The 17,219-nt window shown below is 44.9% G+C and overlaps 1 protein-coding gene and 1 pseudogene across 1 annotated transcript; one reads left to right on the top strand and one right to left on the bottom strand.

The window, feature by feature from the left end:
- Nucleotides 1-3,788: 3,788 nt before the first annotated feature.
- On the bottom strand, nt 3,789-7,470 carry LOC137612405 (acyl-coenzyme A thioesterase 1-like; annotated as a pseudogene).
- A 366-nt stretch (nt 7,471-7,836) lies between these two features.
- LOC137612715 (acyl-coenzyme A thioesterase 6-like) lies at nt 7,837-16,237 on the top strand. The gene is made up of 4 exons (XM_068341384.1): nt 7,837-7,844; nt 13,256-13,717; nt 14,568-14,755; nt 15,469-16,237. Exons 2-4 carry the CDS (start codon nt 13,267-13,269, stop codon nt 16,045-16,047), a joined length of 1,218 nt encoding a protein of 405 aa, XP_068197485.1. The 5' UTR covers nt 7,837-7,844; nt 13,256-13,266; the 3' UTR covers nt 16,048-16,237.
- The last annotated feature ends 982 nt before the right edge of the window (nt 16,238-17,219 follow it).

Genomic DNA, 17,219 nt, shown 5'->3' with positions numbered 1-17,219 from the left:
CACACAGAGAAAGCCTGCCTGCTTCCATTACATTTCCAAAGAACTTCCACTCAGTGGGAGTTTGATATGATTGTATTTTTGTTGCCTTCACTACTCCGCAGGAAAAAAGATGTGAGAATGTTGCAAGAAAGCACAATCAATATTTGAAACTAGAATATTTATTTTTTATAATATGTACTTTGGCATTTAAATTTTTTTTTAACAATCCATTTTACACCAAAGCTTCTGCATCTATGATGAGGGTAAATGAACCAGTTTGTTATAGCAGAGACATGAAAGACAAATATTTTTTTATGCAGGCTGATGAAGAATCCGTGTTTTTCAAGAATCACGAAACAGTCCTAGAGGGCTGGACAGAGGTTATAAATCCTTGCCTTAAATTCAGCTTTCAGTTTTCATGGTGATAATGTGAAATGTTTGTGTCAATAAGAAATATTAATATAGCTAACAATCTAAAGACAGGGACATATAAAACTATGCGCTCCCCATCACCATCAAACGCTGCCCCAAAGTCATACCGTCTGTTTCTCATACTGTCAAAGAAATCTGAGGCATATGCGAGAGTAGAGTCAGGGTGATGACCCCCAAAGTCCTCCAATGAGACACAGTTGTATTGGTGAAACATGATTCCCAAGACTCCTTGTTCTGACACATCTGATTTATAAAAATAATTTTAATCCACCAATCATGTATTAATAATCCGATAATAAAATGTAAACACTCCACTAAGGAGTCTGTGTCATCCCTCAGCTCTCATGTGGACTCTCTTCTTCTTCATCTCCCCCAGAGAGGAGTTGAGCAGTTTAATGGCTCGGGGGATGAAGGAGTTCGTCAGTCTGTTTGTCCTGAATGTTGGAAGGCGCAGCCTCTGGCCACAGCCCAAGATATTTATAGGTCTGCACAATCTCCTCCTCCTCCGTTCCTATCAGAACTGGTCTAGGTTGGGGTCTGTCCCTCCTGAAGTCAATGACCAGCTCTTTAGTTTTGGAGGTGTTGAGCTGCAGGCTGTTGCTGTGACACCAGTCAACAAAGTCCTTCACCAGGCATCTATACTCCTCCTCCTCATTGTCCCTGATACATCCCACAATAACTTCTGGATGTGCCACAGTTCTGAGTTGTAGCAGAAGTCCGCCGTGTACAGGGAGAAGAGGATTGGGGACAAGACAGTCCCCTGTGGAGCACCGATGCAACTGACCACAGTATCAGACGTGGCGTCCTTTAGCCTGACGAACTGTGGTCTGTCGGTGAGGTAGTCGTGGATCAAAGCAACCAGGCAGGCAGCAACCAGGTATTAGAAATCTTAATTACATAAGATTAATTACTTAATTACACTTAATTACATACAGTAGGTCAGCTATTAGAAATCAAGCAAATAAGTTTCCTCCTATGTAACTCACACACACATATACATTTATATTACATAGACAGGCATAAACATGTAATGTACAGTATATCTCCAGTTGCTTGATTGTACTCTGCAAGAATCAATAGTTAACACATTAAATTAAATTATTTAACAGTCGGTCCAGTGTTTTAACAAGTAATGTAGGACGACAATCGGGGAGTTGAATAATTTGGAGCCTGCAGTCCTTAAAACTAGAATTATGTGCTGATATGAAAGCAAAAAATTTGATCTATTTAAACTGTTGTTTTTATATGATTTCTGTAAACAGCTGAGAAAATACATGTACTATGGTATAATATACTACAGAATGGGTGTTGACATTTTTTCCCTTCAGTCTGTACGTCCTTCCAGTGTGTAACTGCAAATAGCATCCTGAGGTTTTTTCAGCAAAAGTTTTACAATCACAGAAGCATGAGTAACAAGTAAGACAAGATTTACACGTTCTTTGTTAAACCTACATATTGCAAGCCAGTTGAACTTGTCTTTCCTGGAAGGTATAAGCATCTCTGCCGGTATGGATCTGATCTCTCGTTGACATGCTTTTGTTTGTAGCCACTGAAATCAGGTGGTTGGTGTTTATTCCTTTGCCTTTTGCCAGAATCAGAATCAGAAAATAGTTTATTGCCAGGTACAGTAAAGTTAACCACACGAGGAACTCGACGCGGTGTCGGGTGCATTAAAAGGTGGCAAGAAGTAATAAGGAATAAAAATATAAGAAATACAGAAAAAAAAACCCAAAACAACTATTTACAATTAGGGCTGTCAGTTTCGTGCATTAATTAGATTAACTAATTACGCTGCAAATTAACGTGCTATAAAAAGTAACGCAATTAATCGTGAGTGGCAAGTCAATGCACAAGCATTTTAAATTTGTCCCATTGACAGACCCGTAGGCTGCAGTGACGTCACTTCGTACCTGCGCAACTAGTCAAAAGCAGAGTGACTGACAACAGAGATGGACGCGACACAGGAGAGCGAGGCAGGCCCAAAGGTCCTTTGATTTATAAAAAGAACGAAGACAGGACTATCTACAAAAACGCAGTGATTTGTACCTTTTATAAAAGAAAATTTTCATATCACCGAAGCAGCTCCAGCCTAACGTATCATTTAAATACAAAACATGTCAAGGACACGGAGTTGTCCGTTGTCAGTTCCTGTAACGTTAGCTTACCCGTTTAAAGGAAATGCATCTTACTATTGACGTTGTCTTATGTAGAGGCATGTTATACTATTCATTTTGAATTGCTGTATTCAGTCAGCTTTACTATTTATTTTGATTGAGAGTCTGCTTATGTGCGTATTTGAGACTGAATTTTATTTAATTTATTTAACTGTATTTGTATCGCATTTTTGAGAAATGCACCTGGCCTAATTGGTTTGCCGATGTGCTTGGCCTTTTTTCTTTTGAATTTCATTTATAAAGCAAACAACCAATTAAACAAAAAATGTGGATTTCAAATCTTCTGTTCTTGTTGTGTTCTATTGATTGGGGGGGGGGTTGGCTGCATTGTTCATGAGGCTGACTGCAGGGGGGAAGAGGATATTTTTGTAGCTAGAGGTCCTGGTCTGGATGGACCTTAGCCTCTTACCAGAGAGGAGGGAGGGCCTGGAACAGTTTGTGGCCTGGATGAGAGGGGTCAGTAGCAATCCTGGCTACACGGCTAGAGTCCTTGTGTGGAACAGTTCCTGGAGATGTGGGAGGCTGCAGCTGATCACCTTCTCCACCGAGCAGATGACACGCTGCAGCTTGGCCTTGTCCCTGGCCGTGGCTGCAGCAAACCACACTGACATGGAAGATGTGAGAATGGACTGAATGATGGCAGTGTAGAAGTTCACCAGCATCTTCACAGAGAGATGAAACTTCTTCATCTGCCGCAAGAAATACATCCTCTGCTGAGCCTTCTTGGTGAGGGAGCTGATGTTCTGCTTCCATTTGAGCTCCCGGGTGATGGTAGTGCCCAGGAAGCGGAAGGACTCCACAGGGGTCACTGGAGTGTCACAGATGATGACGGGGGGGAGGGCAGGAGGGTCTTTCCTGAAGTCCACTATCGTCTCCACTGTTTTGAGAGCGTTGACCTCCAGGTTGTTCCTGCTGCACCATGATACAAGCCGGTCAAACTCCCTTCTGTAGGCCGACTCATCCCCGTCAGAGATGAGGCTGACGAGGGTGATGTCGTCAGCAAATTTCAGGAGTTTGACAGACTGGTGACCAGATGTGCAGCAGTTGGTGTACAGGGAGAAGAGCAGAGGGGAAAGAACGCAGCCTTGAGGGGATCCAGTGCTGATGGTCCGGGTGTCGGAGACATGCATCCCCAGCCTCACAAACTGCTGTCTGTCTGTCTGTCTGTCTGTCAGGAAGCCCGTAATCCACCTGCACATGGAGTCAGGCCTGTTCAGAGCTGAAGTCCACAAACAGAATCCTGGCGAAGGATCCTGGGGAGTCCAGGTGCTGGAGGACAAAGTGTAGTGCCATGTTTATGTCCTGTGATCATTGTCTTCATGGGGACTGGGACGATGGCTGAAGTCTTGAAGCATGCTGGTACGTGACAGGTCTCCAGTGAGAGGTTGAAGATGTGCATGAACACAGGAGGCAGCTGGTTGGTGCAATGCTTCAAGGTGGAGGGAGAGATGGAGTCTGGGGCCCCGTCCACACGATGACAGATTTTTTTGAAAACGCAACTTTTTAAAAACGCATCGAAAACGATTCGCGTCCACACGACAGCGTTTTCAAAAATATCTCCGTCCACACGTAAACGCGTCAGTGCGTTTTCAAAGACGGCTATAAGCATGCCAAACCATGTGGTGGCAGTATTGAGTCAAATTTTATCCAATAGGAATCCTCTGTGTTTTGTTGTCACTTCCGTTAGAAATTAAAAGATGGCACCAGGATCGTTTGTTTGGACTGACAATGAGGTGGAATTGCTATTAAACTCAATTTTGGAGTACAAAGTTAGCAAGACTGCAGAAAATGTGGACTGGGAGTCGTGTCAAACGAAGTATGCTGACATACTAGACATTTATATGGAGAAATATCCCGCAGAGGCAACAAATGACTTTCCACATAGAGGGGGGGAGTTAACACGTGTTGTACTCGCATCGAAAGTCAAGACAATTCGGGGTAAATATCGCCAGGCCACCGACAGAGGACGTAGGAGCAGGTCTGGCCGGGTCGTTCTTTTGTATTTTGAGCTATGCGAGGAGATATAGGGCGGTTCTCCTGCCACCACAGCCCTGCCTTTTGGGATTAAAACCGCTGACCTGTTGGAAAACATTCCTGTTCCCTCGAAGTCCTCGGCCTCTTCCGACTCATCCACCATGGAGGACCTGAATGCTGACATGGATGCGGAGAGCAGTGTGACACACGTAGGGCAACAGCGCAGAGACGCACTGCAGGCATGTATTTTCATTGAATCACTCATTCTAAATGTTTGCTGTTTGGTTTGGCACAAAATCACATTGCTGATTCTTTGTCATGATGCCGCATGGAAGAGCACAAAATACGATACCATTATTTTAAATTAACGACCTATAAATCTCTTTTCAAGGCCAAGCTGAAAGGCTAGAGGCATGAGCGTCTGAAGAGGAAGCTGTCAGCTCAGGCCCGGTCATTCCAAGCAATGGAGGAGGCAAAAACCCTAAATCTGCTCAGCGCATCAGTTGCTGATGGGTTTGCTGTGCTGAAGCAAACTATGCAGAGTCCTCCACCTCCTCCGCCGCTACACTACATGCCTTACCCGGAAAGAGGGCACATGTCATACCCGTCGCCTCTCCAATCAGTCCACCCAAGCCAGGCGTATCAGTCCTTCTCACACGCCTCTGCCATTAGTGGAGCCCACAGCAGCACACAGGATGCGCCTCGGTCCGGCACGCCACTGGAAAACACAGGCCTCACTGGTTTTTCCTACACAGAAGTTCTCTTTCAGGTTGAGTCGTAAGGCCGATTAGGCAGGGCTGTAAGTTTATTGTTAATATTTATGTTTGAAATGTTAATACTGTAAAAAATGTGGTTAGAAAATACTAGAGATGTAAAGACTAGGAGATAGCTCTCCTCAAAGCTCCGAAACGGGCCTTAAGTCGTCCAAAGGCACACTCTGTCACCATACGAGCTCTGCACAAGGAAAGCCCAAAATACAGCTCCTGTGCTGTACTTCCATCCTTAGCGTATTCCTTCATTGGGTATGGCAGCAGGGGATAGGCAGGATCGCCCAAAATGTAAACTGGGATCGGTTGTTCGTTTTCCACTATTTGTCTTGCACATGGAGGAATTTTGTCACTTTTGAAGGCATCACTGATGACACTGTTGGCAAAAACACGTGTATCATGTACATGTACACTTCCAGCCCATTTTAGGACCGCATCCATGAAACTATATATATATATATACACACACACACACACACACACACACACACACACACACACACACACACACACACACACACACACACACACACACACACACACACACAATTTTAGGAATACTTGGAAGTGCCCGTTGGTTGCTTTATTGCTATGTGTGTGCCATCCACTGCACCTAAGCACTGGGGGAGGCCATGCATCCTCTCAAAGTTATCCACAAGCACTTGAACCACACTTTCTGTTGTGGGCAACTGTATGTATTTGGGTCCCAAGTACACCATTATATCATGACAAACCTGCCTAACAATGTTTGAGACACTGCCTTGACAGACCAAAGGCATTCGCTGTTTTCCGTAGCCTGCCCTCATCAGCTAAATAGTACAGAGTACAGGCAACTTTTTTGACCACACTGACCGGTGATCGCATAACAGTAGACTGCCCCTCTATGTAAGGACGTAACAATTCCGCCAAGGACAGAAGCGAGGACCGGCACATGCGAAAATTCTCACGCCATTCCTCTGGGAGAACGACTTCCATCTCAAAGTTGTTCCACCAACTGGCAGTGTGGTTTTTCAGTACGACAGAGCCCAATGGAAATGTCTGCCAGAGATAATAATGTGCAAATTCATTAATTTAATCCCCTCTTCTGGAACATGAATTGTTGCTGCTAACATTAGTAGGTCACGAAACTCACCTTGGGTTGTCGCTATAAGAAATCTATTCCATCTCTAAAGCAGTCCAGATGAATCTCCTTCGTGTTCTTGGGCTTAACATTGAATACACATAAAGCCAGAACCACAAAGCCTTTATTGGCCAGCAGAGCAGCTCTTTTCTCTGATAGGAAGCTGTTCAGATCCAACACAGCAGGAAATGGACCTGCTCCTGGAAGACAGAAATATAAATGAATGGCAACAGAATCCAAAATTTTACATAAAATGAAGGCATGCACTGTTGAGTCAGCATCACTAAGATGATGTCACTTCATTTCCATAGCATCAAAACTAAAATTTACATTGAGTCCTCAGTTCTGACTCTATAATATATCCACTATCCTTAATAGTTTTTCTGGCTGTGGAGGAGCGGAAGTAGTTTATGCAGGAAAGTCAACTGATGGTTGCTTAACAATGTTTTTTTCAATGTAAAATGTAGAAAAGTACTATTACACAGAACGGTCCATGTTGTGTCATGTGACTATTTTTCAACTGTGAAATACTTCTTTTAACATTAGATTATGAAAAATTGGCAGGCTACATACCTGGGGGGGTAAATAGGACGTTTGTATTCCCCTCAATGACAGGAAGTCGGGTGATGCCATCTCCAAGTAGAAGCCTCTCATTGGTCGCCTCTGCCAGCACCATGCTCTCTTCTTCATCGTGTACAGAGAATGTGACCACCTTGGGCTCCAGAGCCTTCTCCTTTTGAAAGTACCGATGCAAGGCTTCTGCCTTCAGTGACCACAGCAGACCCATTGGCTCCACCCCAACATAGCTGCCACCAAGTGAGGGGTGTTTGTTCAGGTCGACCTCTCCTCTGTAATCAGTCCTGTAGATGGCCGAGGAACTGAACATCACTCTCCTCTCGTCAGTGGATCTGGCTCTCATGTTGACCACCTGTCTCGACCTCAGCCTGGTCACCTTCATCTGAACAAGTTCATCTAAGAAGCATCTAGCTCTGGGCAGCAGCCTCAGTCTAATTTTAGAGGACATCTCTTCACAATCTGCAGACGACACAATAACAATATTGTGCCAGGATTGTTGCTGTAATCATGTACAGACACAATATTCAAGAATCAGTTCTGGCAGTTTGGTGTCTTGTGGTTTCCAGTGTGTCAGTTTTAATGGTCCTTAACATTCCAATATGTGTGGGCGTGGCTTGAGTATCATCTGTACATTAATCAAGAAATACATTATGACAACTTTGTTTATGTATATGTAACATAGTTGAATAAGTTGTAGTTAAAATCCTGCTAAAATGGGGAAACTACGCCATCTACTGTTGTACATGTCTGCATCATACCTGCTTCGTGTTAGCGAAGCATGATGGGAAATCCTCAGTACGCCGGAGGATTTTCATGAGACAGGTAATGTCCGTGCGTCCGTGGACAAAATAAATTATAATTTTGAAAAGCCCTTAAAAGTTAATCTGGGATACATGCCTGAAAGCAAACACCATTAGACTAACTCTGTTACATTTCGTGTTAGCTCAAACATTAACTCTGGGTACATTGTTTCACTTGTAAAGAACGTGTCCAGTACAGTTAGCTAACAGGTTGTGTCAGTGTTTTCCCAGACAGGACATGTGCTTTGGTCCACAAATTGACACCTTGTACACTGTCTCCTGTGTCCATTTGTTGTTTAATGCAGGTATGTTGCAAGTGTGATAATTTAATGTGTATTTTTTTTTATTGCAAGTGTGATTTGGTTAAGCTAAAATAATATTCAAAAAAATGGTAACAGTTAATGGTGGAAAAATATGCTACATTTATTGTGGGTTTTTTTTAATGAGGATATGAGATTTGCCTTGTTCATCTGGCTGTATAAAAATCGCTTTACGATCACTAAATCATACACGTACAGTATAGTAGCCTGTACAGGAAATCCTCAGTACGCCGGAGGATTTTCATGAGACAGACAGGACATGTGCTTTGGTCCACAAATTGACACCTTCTACACTGTCTCCTGTGTCCATTTGTTGTTGAATGCAGAATAAACCCCCACCTGAGCTATTGCCACCACATGAGTTCAAGCGTGTAATTAATGCAGAGAAGACATACATCGGTCACATTGGTGCCGTGACTCATCGAAGACTGTCGGACCGGGCTGGTGTTTTCTCATGACTGCATCACTGGAGCTGTATTCCTTTGTGGTGGACTCTCAGCTTAATTATTAATATAATATGAGTGGGAACTTTGTTATCTAAAAAAAACATGAGCGCTGGTCAGTCTGGTAAGTTTGATAGAACCTCTGTTAGTTGGGATAAGGATATTGCATGTGGTTTAAACAGTCCTGTTGAATATGACAATGTATCCTCACCACATGTTCAGTCTATACATGGGTTACACCCACCTCAGAGCACTAGCACCTCTGCCCAAAACCCTATCCCTGATGAAGTGAGATTTGCTGACCAAATGAACACTGTTGTACAACAGATAGGACAGCAGATAGCAAATAGTGTTTTATCACACTTCACATCGACCCCTGCATCACGTCCTACATTAAACCCTGTAGTTACGGTTGCGGACGTGTCCCATTGTCTTTCTGTGCAGGACATACCAGAACCAGATCGTGTCCAGTCCAGTACACTTCTTCTTTTCCTTTCGGCTTTTCCCTTCAGGGGTCGCCACAGCGAATCAATTTCCTCCATCTAGCCCTGTCCTTTGAATCCTCTTCCCTCACACCAACTACCTTCATGTCTTCCCTCATTACATCCATAAACCTCCTCTTTGGTCTTCCTCTAGGTCTCCTGCCTGGCAGTTCAAAACTCAGCATCCTTCTACCAATATATTCACTATCTCTCCTCTGGACATGTCCAAACCATCTCAGTCTGGCCTCTCTGACTTTATCTCCAAGACCTCTAACATGTGCTGTCCCTCTGATGTACTCATTCCTGATCCTATCCTTCCTGGTCACTCCCAGAGAGAACCACAACATCTTCATCTCTGCTACCTCCAGCTCTGTCTCCTGTCTTTTCTTCAGTGACACTGTCTCTAGACCAAACAACATCGCTGGTCTCACCACAGTTTTGAACACCTTTCCTTTCATTTTAGCTGAAACTCTTCTATCACACATCACACCTGACACTTTTCTCCACCCGTTCCATCCTGCTTGTACACGCTTCTTCACCTCTTTTCCACACTCTCCATTGCTCTGGACTGTTGACCCTAAGTACTTAAAATCCTCCACCTTCTTGATCTCTTCTCCCTGTAACCTCACTCTTCCACTTGGGTCCCTCTCATTCACACACATGTACTCTGTCTTACTGCGGCTAACCTTCATTCCTCTCCTTTCCAGGACAAACCTCCACCTCTCTAGCTTCTCCTCCACCTGTTCCCTGCTCTCACTGCAGATCACAATGTCATCTGCAAACATCATAATCCATGGAGATTCCTGTCTAACCTCGTCTGTCAGCCTGTCCATCACCATAGCGAACAAGAAGGGGCTCAGAGCTGCTCCCTGATGCAGTCCCACCTCCACCTAGAACTCCTCTGTCACACCTACAGCACACCTCACCACTGTCTTACATTCCTCATACATGTCCTGCACCGCTCTAACATACTTCTCTGCCACTCCAGACTTCCTCATACAATACCACAGTTCCTCTCTGGGCACCCTGTCAGAAGCTTTCTCCAGATATACAAAAACACAATGCAGCTCTGTCTGGTCTTCTCTGTACTTTTCTATCAACATCCTCAAAACAAATACTGCATCTGTAGTACTCTTTTTCGGCAAGAAACCATACTGCTGCTCACAAATGCTAACTTCAGCCCTTTGTCTAGCTTCAACTACTTTTTCCCATAACTTCATTGTATGGCTCATCATACAATACAATGCTGCTGCAAGTCCTTCCCATCTCTGTCTCTCTGTCTTGCCTACCTGTATAGATCAGTTTCTCCCTCCTTACTGTCCAACCTAGCATACAAGTCAACATAAGCCCCTTTTATGGCCTTTGCTACCTCTACCTTCACCGTACGCTGCATCTCCTGTCTACTTTCCTCAGTCCTCTCAGTGCCCCACTTCCTCTTAGTTAACCTCTTTCTCTGTATACACTCCTGTACCTCCTCATTCCACCACCAATTCCCTTATCTACTTTCCTTACAGATGACATACCAAGTACTCTCTTACCTGTCTCCCTGATCACATTAGCTGTCGTTGTCCAATCATCTGGAAGCACCTCCTGACCACCCAGAGCCTGTCTTAAGTCCTTCCTAAAAGTCCTGCAACACTCTTCCTTTTTCAGCTTCCACCATTTCATCCTCTGCTCTGCCTTCGCCTTCTTCATCTTCCTCACCACCAGAGTCATCCTACACACCACCATCCTATGTTTGGCTACAATCTTGCCTACCACTACTTTGCAGTTGCGGGTCTCCTTTAGATTACACCGTCTACACAAGATGTAGTCTACCTGTGTGCTCCTGCCTCCACTCTTATAGGTCACCCTATGTTCCTGCCTCTTCTGGAAGGAAGTATTCACTATAGCCATTTCCATCCTTTTAGCAAAGTCAACCACCATCTGTCCTTCTGCATTCTTTTCCTGGATACCAAACCTGCCCATCACCTTCTCCACCTCATGATATGACTACCTACTAAAAATCCACGATGTAGTGGATATCTTGAAGCGCGAACAAAAGAGGGATTACTGTACATACAAATGTGATCCTTGGTGATGGTTCTCCAAGGAACCATCACCTCTCCAAGGAACCATCACCTTAACGTGGTGGAGAGGTTTGTGTGCCCTAAGGATCCTGGGAGCTATGTTGTCGGGAGTCTTGTACTCCTGGTAGGGTCACCCAAGGCAAACAGGTCTCAGGTGAAGGGCCAGACAAAGAATGGTTCAAATATCCCATGAAAAACGGAAAAGGGAAAACTGTGACCCTGCCCGGAGGAAGCCCGGGGCCCACGTCTGGAGCCAGGCCTGGACAGAGGGCCCGTCAGCGAGCGCCTGGTGGCCGGGTCTGCCACGGGGCCCGGCCGGGCTTAGCCCGAAAAGGCAACGTGGATTCTTCCCACCCCTGTGGACCCACCACCCGCAGGGCAGACCGATGGGGTCGGGTGTGCTGCCATATGGGTGGCAGTGACGACAGGGGGTCACGACGGACCAGACCCGGGCGGCAGAAGTTGGCTTTGGGGACGTGGAATGTCACCTCACTGGCGGGGAAGGAGCCGGAACTTGTGTTGGAGGTGGAGCGCTACCAGTTGGATCTGGTGGGGCTTACCTCCACGCATAGCCTCGGTTCTGGATCCAAACTCCTGGATAGGGGTTGGACCTTGTTTTACTCCGGAGTTGCGTCAGGCGTGAGGCGCAGGGCGGGTGTGGGGATACTCACAAGCCCCCGGCTGAGCGCCGCTGTGTTGGAGTTTACCCCGGTGGATGAGAGGGTCGCTTCCCTACGCCTTAAGGCTGTGGGGGGGAAAACTCTGACTGTTGTTTGTGCATATGCACCAAATATCAGTTCAGAGTATTCGGCCTTCTTGGGGTCCCTAAATGGGGTCCTTGAAGGGATCCCTGCAGGGGACTCCATTGTTCTCCTGGGGGACTTCAACGCACACGTCGGCAATGATGGAGACACTTGGAGGGGCGTGATTGGGAGGAATGGCCTCCCTGATCTGAACCCGAGCGGTGTTATGTTGCTGGACTTCTGTGCTAGTCACGGATTGTTCATAACTAACACCATGTTCGAACACAAGGATGCTCATAAGTGTACCTGGTACCAGAGCACCCTGGGTCGGAGGTCAATGATTGATCTTGTGATCGTATCATCTGATCTTCGACCGTGTGTTTTGGACACTCGGGTGAAGAGAGGGGCAGAGCTGTCAACTGATCACCACTTGGTGGTGAGTTGGGTCCGTTGGCGGAGGAAACCTTTGGATAGACCTGGTAAGCCCAAACGAGTAGTGCAGGTGAACTGGGAACGTCTGGAGGAGGACTCTGTCCGTGAGGCCTTCAATTCACACCTCCGAAGGAGCTTCTCGTGCATCCCTGTGGAGGCTGGGGGCATTGAACCTGAATGGTTGATGTTCAAAGCTTCCATTGCTGAAGCTGCAGCTGAGAGCTGTGGTCTCAAGGTCTTGGGTGCCTCAAGGGGCGGTAACCCTCGAACACCGTGGTGGACCCCGGTGGTCAGGGAAGCCGTCCGACTAAAGAAGGAGGCCTTCAGGGGCATGTTGTCCCTGGGGACTCCTGAAGCAGTTGCAGGGTACCGACAGGCCAAAAGGACTGCAGCCTCGGCTGTGATGGAGGCAAAACAGAGGGTGTGGGAGGAGTTCGGAGAGGCCATGGAGAAGGACTATCGGACGGCACCAAAGTTGTTCTGGAGGACTGTCCGACACCTCAGGAGGGGGAAACGGGGAACCATCCAAGCTGTATACAGCAAAGATGGGACACTGTTGACCTCGACTGAGGAGGTTGTCGGTCAGTGGAAGGAACACTTTGAGGAACTCCTGAATCCAACTACCCCAACTGACCCGTCCTCTGTTGCAGAGGCAGAGCTGGAGGATGATGGGAGTCATGTTAGCAACCTGTAGCCAATTAAAGTGTTGCTGGCACCAACTTCAAAATGGGCGTAAACGTTTTCATATTTGAAATTTTTTTGTGCATGTTTATGTGTGGGCGGCACAGTGGTGCAGTCGGTAGCATTACATGAGATAATCCAAGCACCAGTCAAACTGAGACCACAAGACACCAAACACAGCCAGAACTGGTTCTTTTATACTTCTGACTTCTGTACAAGGTCAGAGTGACATTATTGATGCAATATTGTTTTGTTGTCTGCAGATTGTGAAGAGATGTCCTCTCAAATCACACTGAGGCTGCTGCCCAGAGCCAGATGCTTCTTTGATGAACCTGTTCAAGTGAAGGTGACCAGGCTGAGGTCGAGACAGGTGGTCACCATGAGAGCCAGATCCACTGACGAGAGGGGAGTGGTGTTCAGCTCCTCTGCCACCTACAGGGCTGATGACAGAGGAGAGGTCGACCTGAACAAACACCCCTCACTTGGTGGCAGCTATGTTGGGGTGGAGCCAATGGGTCTGCTGTGGTCTCTGAAGGCAGAGGCCTTGCATCAGTACTTCCAAAAGTGCAAATCATTGAAGCCTCATGTGGTGACAATCTCCGTACATGATGAGGAGGGCCGGGTGCTGGCAGAGGCGACCAATGAGAGGCTTCTACTTGGAGACGGGGTCACCCGACTCCCTGTCAATGAAGGGAATATAAACGGGGTCCTATTTACTCCCCCAGGTAAATAATCTGGACCATCCCAGAAGCATCTTTGCACCTTGGATCTGAGCTCTTCCAGTGAACCCTGTCATCTTTGCCCTTGTACTTAGGATTGGTTCTTGCACCACAAAATTCCATAGTTTTCCAGCCATTCGTAGGTCTTCTTTGTATCACTTACAACTTTCTCTTTCTCTTCCAGTGGTACATGCCATGGAGGGCCTGTCCTTCCATGCTGATTTTTTGTCTTGCTCCTCACTCTCATCAGGTTTCTGCTGCTTGAGACATTTACATAGCAGTTCATCCTAGTGGCATTCTTCTTGTACTTTTGGGTTTTCAATCAATCATCCTGGCCTATGGTCCTGATCCTCCCTCATCCTTGATCTTCTTTTTTACAGTCTGTATTCTTCTAATCTTGGTGAACTGCTTTGTCTGGATTCAGTGGTGTTACTGCCAATTCCTTTCTGTGTCCTGCTCATGCTTTCAGTCACCTCTCTTAGCCACCATGATGCCTGACAGGGGGTTTAATGTTATGCAGACACAGGTTATTGGCCAGCTGAACTACAGTACATGGGCTAAGTCGTGATGGGATGGGCTACGTCAAGTCTCCTGTCAATTACTTCTGTCGTGATGTCACAAGTAGTGATGATTTTTATGTTTTTGTAGATATGAAAGTCGGTGCAGGACCCGTTTGTTTTTTCCAGATTCTAGGACTTAGTAGAGACCTTCAAAAAATGTAAATTGATAAGTTTGATGCTGTAGATATGGTAGAAGAAGTGACATCATTTTGAGTATGCTGACCAAACAGTACATTCTTTATTTTTATATGAAATTTAGGATTCTGTTGCCATTTAGTGATATTTCTGTCTTCCAGGAGCAGGTCCATTTCCTGCTGTATTGGATCTGAACACCCTTCTATCAGAAAAAAGAGCTGCTCTGCTGGCCAATAAAGGCTTTGTGGTTCTGGCTTTATGTGTTTTCAATGTTAAAGTCACAAACACAAAGGAGATTCATCTTGACCACTTTCAAGAAGGAATAGATTTCCTACAAAGACAACCCAAGGTGAGTTTTTGTGATCAACTTGTGACCACAACAACATGAAGTAACAGTAATCAAACAGATTTAATGGTACGGAAATATGACTTTGGTTTTCATTTGTGTGCAGTGGAGACTAGTTATCATGCACTGAATTGATTTAACAATCTGCAAGAAAAGTATTGAGCTCAATGCTCCACCAACAAGCCAATTGTGTGTTTGCTGCTTGCTGATTGATAGACCTACCCTGTGTTTCTGAAAATGCAGTTTTAAGAAACTGTATTTTGAAATCAAAAAGTTATGAAATCGAAGTATGAAATTTTGTAGTAGGACAGTCAAATAACACCTCATTTCACAACGATTTATGTCATAGAAGACAGTGCAGTAAAACCTGTGTCACAACTCTTCAGTGTTGGGTAACTTTGAATGATTCTGTGAATAATGGAGAAGAGTGCAAGGTTTGGTAAAAACTATCTGGTTGAAGGGGGAGGAAAAAAAATCACAGCTTTTGTAAAAAAGCTGGTCTTTAATCTGATTATTTTGCACATTATTTTCCAGTACCATCTCAAAACAAACAGTTCCCACCCAGGTTAGAATGGGTCACATACAGTAGGGTTGAGTCCTGCCAGATGTGTAATTTATCGCGATCTTTCATTCACTTTTCATCGTGAATCACCTCCATTCCCCAGTTCCTGTAAGCTTTGCGTGTTTATCATGTCCTCTTTTTTATTTATTCACAGGTGGGTGGTCAAGGAGTTGGCGTATTATCACGTTCGAAGGCATCAGATATTGCGCTGTCACTTTCTGCTTTTGTACCGGCTGTTAAAGCTTGTGTGTGGATCAACGGCTGCAATGCAAACACAGTCGTCCCTCTCCATTTCAAGAACCACCAAATCTTTTCATCAGCCCGCTTTGACCCCAGCAGCGTGATTCACACTGAGTCCGGTGCTTACATTTTGAAATTTGCTTTTGCAAATCCACTGGCAGAGGATAACAAGGAGAGCCTGATCCCTATCGAACAAGCAAAGGCCCAGCTCCTCTTTGTGGCCTCGGAGGACGACATGTGCTGGAACAGCAAGGCTTACATGGATGAGATGGTGGAGAGACTCAAACATCATGAGAAGAACAACTTTGAAAGTGTTTGTTACCCGAGAGCTGGACACATGCTGGAGCCACCATATGGACCATACTGCAGGTCATGTCCTGCGGGGACGTATCCCTATCAAGCCTTGTGGGGAGGTGAGCCTAGTAGTCATGTAGCAGCTGAAGTTCATTTATGGAAGAAGATCGAGGAGTTCTTCAGAGTTCACCTGAGATAACAAGTAGGTTCACAGGGAAGACTTTATAGTGACATCATTGTTCCCAATTTAGTCCAATAAAAAACCCTTCATTGATCTGTTTTTGGTGCAACTACCAAAATAGACAGCTACCTTCCTTGCCATGTGCTTGAAACGCTCCAAAGAGATCTTGATAAGGCTCTGTACTGATGATCTGAGTATCAATAAAAGAATTCCCATTTTGGCTGTAAAACCATCCTCTTTGTACTTTGGTTTTATTTTGGTATTTTGCTGGATAAAACACTCTCACCACAACTGGGGGACGGCGGAGTCCCACAAATTCCGTGGGAAATAGAGGACGACGGAGTCCTGTAAAGTAGAAATTTAAATTCTGTAAAACAAACGCTTGTGAGAGAATGAGAGTGTGAATGGAAATAAAATACCATTAGGTATTTTTATTTCATACCAAAACAGTAGGATCATAAGCAGCAGACTGGTGTGGATGCAAAAGGCAAGAATTCTCCACTCGAAAGAGTTGAAGTGAGAATTACCACAACAGAAAATGTAAATTACTGCCCTACTGATAGAACACCAGTTTTTAGAACACCCTAGGTGCTGACAGACTGGACTAAATTTCCTAAAAATGGGGAAAAGAATAAGCCAAATAAAACCCAAAGTTAGACTGCAGTGTAAAGACTGGAAACTTATCAATAAACAGGATCCTAAAAAAGTTTAAAATTTAGATGATAATAGATGATAGTATAAGTTGGAGGTAAATTGAACACGTAAACATAGCAGCACTTCAGGAAATAATTATTTTTAAAAAAGGGTAGCTACAACATAATGGGGAAAAAATAAAAATAGATAAAAGTAAAAATAAAAGAAAAGTAAAAAGGCAAAATAAGAAAAATAAAAAATTAGCACCCATATCCGCTGTACCACAATCAGAACTTGTTTGGTTAATAGATCCCCAAGAGCAGTCCTGTCAGATGTCAATATTAATGTTTCCTGATTGTCCTGTAAATCTATTGAGGCCGTGACGGTCTGCTATGGCAATGATCTTACTTATATTGATGCCACAAATAAGATGATCAGGTAGCAGGAGGGTTTGAGTCCTTGTTTTGTTGGTGGTGTGCGATTAACAAGAATGTAGACAGGATGAATTACATCCACTATAATGTTCAAAAACTGGTGAACTGGACACAGAGTGGGTT

Source organism: Antennarius striatus, chromosome 18, assembly GCF_040054535.1.
Source record: "Antennarius striatus isolate MH-2024 chromosome 18, ASM4005453v1, whole genome shotgun sequence".
Taxonomy (NCBI): domain Eukaryota; kingdom Metazoa; phylum Chordata; class Actinopteri; order Lophiiformes; family Antennariidae; genus Antennarius; species Antennarius striatus.
Note: the sequence above shows the minus strand (reverse complement) of the source record. Positions and strands in the feature narration are given on the sequence as shown.